The sequence below is a fragment of the Phocoena phocoena genome, chromosome 8 (assembly GCF_963924675.1).
Source record: "Phocoena phocoena chromosome 8, mPhoPho1.1, whole genome shotgun sequence".
NCBI classification, from domain to species: domain Eukaryota; kingdom Metazoa; phylum Chordata; class Mammalia; order Artiodactyla; family Phocoenidae; genus Phocoena; species Phocoena phocoena.
This window is the reverse complement of record NC_089226.1, coordinates 60,884,758-60,895,270: the sequence shown is the minus strand read 5'-3', so window position 1 is coordinate 60,895,270 and position 10,513 is coordinate 60,884,758. Positions and strand designations below refer to the sequence as shown.

Here is a 10,513-nt window from a genome sequence, read left to right as displayed (position 1 = left end):
CAGGCACACAGGTCAGGCCTACCCCAGGGGTCCAGTCTAGCCCAAACAGGTCAAGTCCAGCCAGGGGGCCCTCCAGTCTGACAGACACCCAAGCCAGGTCTTCTCCTTGGGACCCAAATTCACCCAAAGACCAGACTAGGCCCTTATCTGTACTTGAGCTTGACCCAAACCCAGAGGTCATGCCACTCTTTCCCATGGTAGCCAGTGTGATTTATCTAAGTCACCCCTACTTGAAAGACCTCCATAGCTGTCATCTATAGAATGGAGTATCTATCCTTCAGAGATGTCCCAGAAAGAGGCTATGGTGTCCCATACTGTGCAGGACCATCTGTAAACCACCCAAGTTTTCTCTTCCTCTATCACTTGATCATATGGAATGTCCCATGAGGCCATGGGTGCAGGCTGGGAGAGAGAAGGTGTAGCAGGAGCGAGAACCATGGGCATTTGGGCCAGTTCTTCAGTAATTACTTGTGCTTTCAGGGCCTGCTTGAGCCCAATCTTGTATATACCACTTCCATTTGATGATGGAATGCTACTATGCATGCCCAACTTTAGGCTTAGGGGGTCAGACAACACCCAGTTCATGACAGGCAGCTCAGGTTGCATGGTAACTTCGTGGTCTTTGGTTAGACAGTCTTCAATGCCCAGTAGCAGCCAAAAGCTGTCTCTCACAAAGTATTTATCCAGAGAGGATGGCAGGGCCTGCCAAAGGCTTCCAACAGCATCCCTATCTGCCACTGATACTTGAGCAGCTTGCATGGCAGACTGGACCTGTTGCAGAGCCAGGTTTGTTCTTTGTCCTGGGCCCCACTCAAAACTAGCAGCTTTTAGGGTCACATGGTAACTGGGCCAGAGTAGCACATCCAAATGAGGAATATGTTGCCATGTCGTCTCCAAAATCCAAAGAGGCTCACTAGACCTTATACCTTTCTTTTGGTTGTAAGAGGAGCCAGATAGAAGAATTTATCCCTCATCATAGAAGGAATATCCCAACATGCCTTATACCATTGGACCCCAAGACATTTCACTGAGGTAGAAGGTCCCTGAATTTTTGTCCGATTTATTTCTCATTCTCTGACACACAAACATCTTACCAGTAAGTCTAGAGTAGCTGCCATTTCCTGCTAGGTCCAATCCGCATCTCAACGTAATGGAGCATTGTGATGTACTGTGGAAAGGAAAAGTGATCGAGATGAACTAAATTATGACACTGGGCTAGAGAGCTGATAACTGATACACCCCTGAGGCAGAACATATACATGGTCACCCAGACCCTTGCCTCTTTGTTTGATTAGGAGTATCCAGTGATGGTATTCTGCATGTCTCTATTGCCACATCACCACCAGGGACTATCAGAGCTCTCTTTACTACTGAAAAGTCACGCTTAAATCTCATCAAATTAGAGAACCAACCCAGAAAACTCATCTTTAGGATTCCATTCCTCTAGAACCATTTCCAGTACCAGAACCTATATTAGTCAGTGTTCTCGTTCTCCAGAGAAACAGAACCAATAAGGTGTGTATACACACACACACACACACACACACAAACACACACAATCTTATCTATATATTCAGTTGACCCTCGAACAATGCAGGGATTAGTTCCAGGACACACAGAGGATACAAAAATCCACAGATGCTCAAGTTCCATACAGTGTCTATATCCACGGGTCCACATCCACAGATTCAACCAACCACAGACTGTGTAGTATTGTAGTACTTATTGAAAAAATCCAAGTGTAAGTGGACCCCTGCAGTTCAAATTCATGTTGTTCAAGGGTCAACCATATACATCTCTCTCTCTCTGTCTATATATATATACACACACACACACACACACACACACACACACACACGTATATATAAAGTAATACGGGGGACTCCCCTGGTGGTGCAGTTGTTAAGAATCCACCTGCCAATGCAGGGGACACAGGCCCACGCCCTGGTCCAGGAAGATCCCACATACCATGGAGCAACTAAGCCCGTGTGCTACAACTACCCAGCCTGTGCTCTACAGCCTGCGAACCACAACTACTGAGCCTGTGTGCTGCAACTACTGAAGCCCACACAACTAGAGCCCATGCTCCGCAACAAGAGAAGCCACTGCAATGAAGAGTAGCCTCCACTCACCACAACTAGAGAAAGGCTGTGCGCAGCAACAAAGATCCAATGCAGCAATGAATAAATAAGTAAGTAAGTAAGTAAGTAATGTGTTCACAATTGTGGAACTGGCAAATCCAAAACTGGCAGAGTAGGCTTCCAGGATGGAAACCCAGAGAACAGCTGATACTGCAGGTCATGTCCAATGGCAGTCTGCAGGCAGAAGTCCTTTCTCAGAGGACCTCAGCATTTTTCCTCTTAAGGACTTCAACTGATTGGATGAGGTCACCCGCATTATGGAGGATAATCTGATTTACTCAAAGTCTACGAATTTAAATGCTAATTTCATCTAAAAACAATACCTTCACAGCTCTATCTAGTGTTTGATCAAATATCTGGATACCATGGTCTAGCCAGTTGGCAAATAAAATTAACCATGGCATTGCCTAGGCTTACAGCAAGCCTAACCAAGTATGGGAGTGTCCTAGCACAGAGTCAATCTGCAAAGACCAAGGAAAGCTGTCAAAACATTAACTGAACATACTCTGCAGAAGAGACTTCACTGCAAAACAGTTTAGTCTCAGAATATTTCAACAACAAAAAAATCACAGGCATTATAAAGAAACAGGTAAACATAGACCATTCAAAGGAAAAAGATAAACTGACAGAAACCACCCCTGAGGAAGCCCAGCCGTCAGACTTTCTAGACAGACATTAAAACAACTGTCTTAAATATGATTGAAGAGCTAAAGGAAAACAAGTAAAGGAAATCAGGAAAACAATGTATTAACAAAATCAGACTATCAACAAAGATGTAGAAACAATTAAAAGGAACCAAACAGAAAGTCTAGAGCTGGAAAAAGCAATAACTGAAATGAAAATTTCTCTAGAGGGACTCAACAGCAAAGCTGAGCAAGAAGAAGAAAGAATAAATGAACTTGAAGATAAGGCAATTGAAACTACTGAGTCTAAGGAGCTGAAATAGGATGAAGAAAAGTGAACTAAGCCTAAGGCACCTGTTGGGACATTGCTAAGTGGACCAATAGATGCAACATTGGAACTCCAGAAGGAAAAGAGGGAAAGGGGCAAAAAAGATTACCTGAAGAAATAATGGCTGAAAACTTCCCAAATTTAACAAAAGATGTGAATATATCAATCCAAGCAGCTCAACAAACCCCAATTAGGCTAAATTCAGAGACCCACACCAAGACACATTATAATCAAACTGACAAAAGCCATTAGGATGGTTATTATAAAAAATACAAAAAATTAACAAATATTGGCAAAGATGTGGAATAACTGGAACTCTCGTGTACTGTTGGTAGAAATGTAAAACGGTGCACTTGCTGTAGAAAACAGTTTGGCAATTCCTCAAAAAGTTAAATATAAGATTACCATCTAGTCCAATAATTCCACTTCTAGGTACACACCCAAAAGAACGGAAAGCAGGAATTCAAACAGATACTTGTGCATCAATGTTCACAGCAGCATTATTCACAATAGCCAAAAGGTGGAAATAACCCAAATGTCTCTCTCTCTCTCTCTCTCTCTCTCCCTCTCTCTCTCTATATATATGTATATATATATAATGAGATATTACTCAGCCTTAAAAAAGCAATGAAATTCTGACAAAATACATAAATGAACCTTGAAAACATTATGCTAAGTGAAATAAGCCAGACATAAAAGGACACATATTGTATGATCCCTTTTATTTGAGATACCTAGAATAAGCAAATTCAGAGTCAGAAAGTATAATAGAGGTTACCAGGGAATAATGGAAGAAGGGAATGGGGAATTATTGTTTTATGTATAGACTTTCTGTTTGGGATGATGAAAAAGTTCTGAAAATAGATAGTAGTGATGGTTGTACATTGTACATGTACTTAATGCCACTAAATTGTATGCGTTAAAATGGGTAAAATGGTAACATTTATGTTATGTATATTTTACAATTTTTTTAAAAAGAAAAAGACATATATTAAAATCAGAATTCTATATGGTGTCTAAGTAATTTTTCTTAAAATTTCTTCCCTGAACCCTCAAATAACAAAAAATCCTTTATCAAAGTTGACCTTTGTATGAAAATAAATGACAAAATTAGTCTCACACAATCATTTAGAAATGTTTATCTTTATTTCAGAATGATCTATTAGGACCTTATCCAGATAAAGGTCCTGTCAGCACTTCTCACGTGTTATGACTCAGTTTTGCTTCTATGGACACACCAGTCAAAGTCTCCTTACCAAAACTGAAGTCACCAGAAAAGGGGTACCAGATGGGTGATGAAACCCTATTTAATCACTCCCTATTTGCAAGATGACTTCTTTTGCATTCCTAAAACATCTACTTTGATTCCCAATATATCAATTTTAAAAAATCATTACTTTCACGCTTATATAGAAACAGTACTTTAAATCAATTGATTCTTTTGCTGCAATAAAGTCCAGCAAAACCTTATCACTTCAAGCAAACCTACTATACCTATCTATGCTCAAGAAGTAGTTTGGCTATTAAAGAAGGGCTGGTCTCTTCTAAGCCTTTCCTCAGGATCCACACATCAGACATTCATCTCTATTTTCCAAAGAGCACACCATGGCTGCTGTGTTCCTCTCCTTCTCTTCTTCTTTTGATACCTTTTCCTTATCTTTCAGCTTTTCTTTATTTAGAGTGAACTGGATCGGATTAGCTGCTGGTCTTGTCCTTAAATAATACATCCCAGTCTTCAAACCCTAAAAGGGAAGTAAATACAACTAATTAGGAGAAGCTGTGAGAACACTAGACATTAAAGACCAATGTTTAAAATACATTTCCATAAACCAGGTCAAATTGCTTTCTAAAGTTAGAATTGTATCTCCTCTAGGAAGCCCTCTCAAAAATGCTTAAAGAGAGAAAGAGATGGTCAGACAGTATACTCTATCCTTTTCACCCCTAAAACAAGCTTATCTCTTTGAAAATGTCAAGTATTTTTGTTCTCTAGTCTTTTTGTTTGTTTGTTTTTATGTGTATGACTTCCAAGTGTGCCTAAGAAAACATGTCTGCCTTAGATTATAACTATTTAGAGGTCTAGTCTGTATCTTTGTATAAGAACTGATTATGACTAATTCAAGGATAAGAATCACCATTCTCTATTCAGTATCCCCAGTCCTGGAACATAGTATAAGTTCAATAAAAGTTTGTTAAATAAAAAAATAAATTCATAATTCTATATAAACACCTAGAATATTGCTAGGGAATAAGAATACATTATAGACTCACAGGCCTTTACAGTTGGCAAAGACTAGCTAAGTGATTGGCTCTTATCCTGTAGATAAAGTGGGGAAACAATGGATATTTTTGAACAGTGGGTTGACATGTGTAAAGTTTTATTTTAGGAATGGTAGCAGTACACAAGATGGCCTAGAGTAGAGATACCAGAAGAAAAGAGATCAGTTAAGAAGTTAAGAATAACAGCAGTGGAATAGAAAGTAAGACATTCAAGAAATAGTACAAAGGAACAACTGACACTACATGGTGAATGACTGCATGGAAAGTAAAGGAAGGATCATAGGTAACTCCAAGGTTTCAAGCTTAGAATAAAATAATCCTAAAAGAAATAAGAAAATTCAAAGTGAGAGCTTAATCTGGTATAAAACCCATGGGTTGGTTCTAACATACTGGACTTACCAGGTGGCAATACTTAATATGTAGCTAGAATATAGAACTCTGTTCCAATTCTAAAATATCCCAAGCTGGTTGACTTCCTCCACTAACCTGTTTCCAGCCATAGAAGTGCATACTAGTGAGTTTGCCATAGTTAGGCTCAGCAATATGTATGTTCAAAGACTGGCTTTGATCAATGAAAGCTCCTCTCTCGGCTGCCATCTTGAGTACGGTTTTCTGAGAGATTTCCCACACAGTCTTATAAAGTTGCTTCAGGTCATCAGGAATTTCTGGTATGCTCTTAAGAAGGGAAATCAAATGTTTATTGCACTCTGGTTGAAGAAAGCAGTATGATTAACAGAATGGTGACCCCCAGGGTCTGGCCTTGGTTCTACTTCCAGCCAGATCTGACCCTACCATTCCATTTAATACAGTATGATCCTTATCAAGTTTCCTAAGACTACTCACTTCTGGCTTATGAAGTCAAACAAAACCCCATCTAAACAACAAAATATCAATCTGGTGGTAGTTATTTAAGACTCATCTTTAATTGGTTAATGGCCAAAACATTCACTGAAAAGTCAGAGCTAAGCAACAATAAATGACGCTTGACTGTTGCAGAAAATACAAAAACTCAGGGCTGTAACTCACAGGGACATGACCCAAGGAAGCAATGAGGAAAAACCCTTTAAATAAGCTAGGACTTCACAAACTCCATTTGGAGTCAACAGAAAAAGGCTTTCCTATTTCTTAGGTCTAGGGTTAGCTTGCATCAAAACACAGACTGGCTAATGCTACAGTTTCCATCAGCAAATATAGAAACGTTACAAGAATCTTTATCTGTGTTGCCAAGCAGACAAATATTTAGCCAGAGGCCTCTATTTACAAATAAATAAATGCTTCTTGATTCTCAGCTACAAATATTTCACTGTTAAACACTATTTCTGGCTCTGCCTTTTGGACTATCAGTCTTCAATTCTCCATCATACTTTTTAATTAAGTTTGACTCTAATTTCAGGCTTTATATCACTGGTCCCCAAACTCTGACTCACTTGGCAATTATCTAGGGAGTCTTTAAAAAATACTGATGCCTGGCTCTCCCTCCCAGACATTTAATTTGTATGGGGTACAACCTAAGCTTCAGGATTTTAAAAGCTCTTCAATGTATTCTAATGTGCAGAGAAGTTGGGAACCACTACTTTATATTGCTGCACAAACAAGAGGGTAAGGCCTAGCTATGTGAAGATGCATTTAATCCTAGCACAGCAATGCAGAGTTGAACAGAGCTACATAAGCCTATATGACCACAGTGAATAGCCATTCTTTCTCTGCATTGCCTGGGATAAGTGAGAAGTTACCAATGTAACTACCAACTTAGCTCCTGAAGAGAACACTTTTTTTTTTTTAATTCTGTACCTGGATAGAGCCATTGCATGCAATAATCTGATTTTTCATCTCTTCATTCCACAAGCCCCGCTCAGTAAGATCTTTCAGTAAGTGAGGATTTACAATCTGAAACGGAAAGGAGAAAGATGTGAAGGAATAAACAACAAAGACAGGGCCTAAACAGGATCACAGACTTGGAGCTTAAAGTAAATAAGATCAATGAAGAACATTAGATTGCTTGGTAAATTCTATTTTTTATAAAACTGAGAGACCTATCCCACTATATGAAAGCTATATTCCTCTAAAATCTTGATATCTGTTATTCAAAACATAACACACGGTATTTGCAAAAGTGAAAAGAGCTAATGCTGCCTAAGCTGGGTATGTAGAATGATTCTTTTTTCTTTTTAAGTAAGGACATAATAAATACTTAAGAAAATTAGAAACGTACCCACGCCAAACCTTACAGAAATTTATTTCAGAGTATCTGCAAGTTCACAAATGAGTATCTTTTAAATTAGTGGTTCTCAACCTGCAAATGAGAATTACCTGGGAACCTTAAAAAAAACACTGGTCCTGCCCATCAGAAATTCTAATTTGTAACCAAGGCTGAGAACCACTATCTTAAAGGATACTTCTATACACCTTGAGTATCATCAACTTAAGCAAATGAGGTTATAGTATATGTCACTATGATTACAAAATGGTTAAACATCATGTGAACTCTAATATCAAGTTGCTTTCATACTCAACCCTCAATCTTTCATTCTTTTGACAGATATTTGTTAAATGTCTATTATATGCTGAAATAACATAAACAATATTAGAGATGATAACTCACTTTATCAAAACTTTGCACCAACACTAAAATAAAGGGGCATATACTAAATATGAGTAGCATTTACTCCCAACATCAGGCTTCTAAAAGATTTTCCTGTAGGTCTGGTTGTGATCTTCTCACCTGAAATTCTCCTGACAAGACTCTGCGAGTATAGATGTTACTGGTATAAGGTTCAATTGACTCATTATTTCCCAATATCTGAGCAGTTGAAGCAGTAGGCATCGGGGCAATGAGTAAACTGTTTCTTATACCATACCTAAAGAAAAGGAGATTATTAGGTGCTGGTTCTGAAGCTACAATCTGTCAGGAAGACAGCTACTTTAAGTTATTGTAGTAAATGCAGTTGCTGCGAGTAATACCAGACATCCATTAGACTCACATGTTGACTTTTGCATTTAACCCCTACAGGGATGCAACTCCACAGTATGGGTGGTATAACTTGGCCCTCTCCTAAATGCCTAATTCCTAAACAGAATTAGCACCGTTTCTACTGCTGGTAAACCTTATCATGCCATGACTTATGCCAGTTAGGAATCACAGCACTTGATACACTATCTTGCCCAAGAAAACACTCACAGGGTTATCGGAGAGTCCCCACCTGTATCAGGGTACACTCATTCAACCCTTACTCTTTTCTAAGTGCCTATGTGATCACTGTGCTAGGCCCTTTAAGGAAACATAATGATGTGAAAGTGGTCAGAACCAGACCTCTATCCCCACAATTCTCCATTTATCCTGAACAGGATAATGAATAGAAAAAATTATGCTCCAAGTATATTCCTGACTTCCTCTATCACCTGTTTAATTAAATTTCCTAGAAGAACGCTAACATCTTTTGACTCTATTCAGTGCCAAAGAGAGTGCATAAAAATATAGTATCTAGGGCTTCCCTGGTGGTGCAGTGGTTGAGAGTCCGCCTGCCGATGCAGGGGACACGGGTTCGTGCCCCGGTCCGGGAAGATCCCACATGCCGCAGAGCGGCGGGGCCCGTGAGCCATGGCGGCTGAGCCTGCGCGTCCGGAGCCTGTGCTCCGCAATGGGAGAGGCCACAACAGTGAGAGGCCCACGTACCGCAAAAGAATAAATAAATAAAATATAGTATCTGAACTCTGAGAAATCTTCAAACTGTCCTAAGCACATCCTTCAAAGCTCAGCCTAAGAGATACTTACTCTACAACATCTTTCCTAACCAGGCAGACAACACTAAATACAACTGTCAAATACAAATATTTGCATTGCAAATATTTTCTGTGACCTGTACCTTTACGTATATTTGTGTTACATGTCTTACCTTACTTAGTTTTAAGTTTCTCAAGGACAAAGAGTTCATCTTTCCTACATTCCATACCTCTGGATTCATACAGCACTTAGCATAGAGACTCACATCCTAATGGAGCCTGTACAACTGGACTTTCAACCTCTATGTCACTTTCTAGTTGTGAGGCATCAAGCAAACCACCAACTATCTCCATGTCTTTACTCCCTCAGTAGAGTGGACAGTGGTTTCCTGTCCAGAGACAGGAAAATGTTTTGAAAAGTCATATATATATGATATATCCAAGCTATGGAATTGTCTGTAATCACTAAAAACATTAGGTAAATCTGCATGTACTAAAAGAGAAACATCTCCAAAATAAATCACTAAATAAAAAGTCTCAGAACATGTCAAGTTTGATCTCATTTATATAATAAAACTGTGTGTGCGTATCTGCAAATGTACTGAAAAAGGTCTAGAAAAATATACACCATTCACAATGGTTATCTCTGAGAAAAGAAGTAAGTTGGTTTTTTTGTTTGTTTTGTGGGACAAAATGGCTGGCAGAGGTATAAAGAAGGGCTTTTACTTTCTATTTTATTTCCATATTTGAACTTTATTAACAATGAAAGTGTATTCATGTATTAATTTTGAAATTTAAAAAAGTTATACATAAAAAATATTTAAACTACATTATTTTGAGAAAAACAGAATAATAGAGTACAGGTCCATTTTTGTAAAAATTGAATTTGCATGTAAATATACACATATATACACACTCATAAGAAAGTCTGAGGATGATAGACAAAAAGATACAAACAGGTTTTTTTGGGGGGTGATGGTATTGGGATAATTTTCATTTTATTCCCTTTCCACATGTATGTTTTCTAAATTATCTAACATGTATTATTTGAGTAACAAAACAATTTTAAGGTAAACAGATATTTTAAAGAGCATTTTAAAGCTACTGCTTCCTTCTGCAAACATTAAACACTTTGTATATGCATTAACCTAGACATGACAGACAAACATTCAGCAAAACATTCTGCCTGCACTCAAATCTCTTATGTTTATTAGTTGGAAAGGCCTACATTTTTCAATTTTTACATTTTTCTTTCACACAGTTTAACACATTAAACCCTCCAAAAGCTCTTCCAAAATCCGTAATGAAGTCCTATGACAATCAATTCATTGAAAGTCATTTATGTGCCCAATGTGGTTAAGCAATAAAAGTGAAAAACATTTAAAAAGCAAACACATTGGAAATATGAAGGTTTAACGAGAAAA

At 38.3% G+C, this 10,513-nt stretch overlaps 1 protein-coding gene across 2 annotated transcripts in view; it reads right to left on the bottom strand.

The window, feature by feature from the left end:
* Nucleotides 1-4,216: 4,216 nt before the first annotated feature.
* RRM1 (ribonucleotide reductase catalytic subunit M1) overlaps nucleotides 4,217-10,513 on the bottom strand; it is a 34,590-nt gene continuing 28,293 nt past the window's right edge. For both annotated transcript variants that reach the window (XM_065883274.1, XM_065883275.1), the window contains 4 exons: nucleotides 8,092-8,227; nucleotides 7,161-7,256; nucleotides 5,856-6,044; nucleotides 4,217-4,834 (listed from right to left, as the gene is read on the bottom strand). In XM_065883274.1, coding sequence (XP_065739346.1) covers nucleotides 4,649-4,834; nucleotides 5,856-6,044; nucleotides 7,161-7,256; nucleotides 8,092-8,227 — 607 coding nt within the window. In that variant the 3' untranslated portion in view covers nucleotides 4,217-4,648. The remainder of the gene's footprint in view (nucleotides 4,835-5,855; nucleotides 6,045-7,160; nucleotides 7,257-8,091; nucleotides 8,228-10,513) is intronic.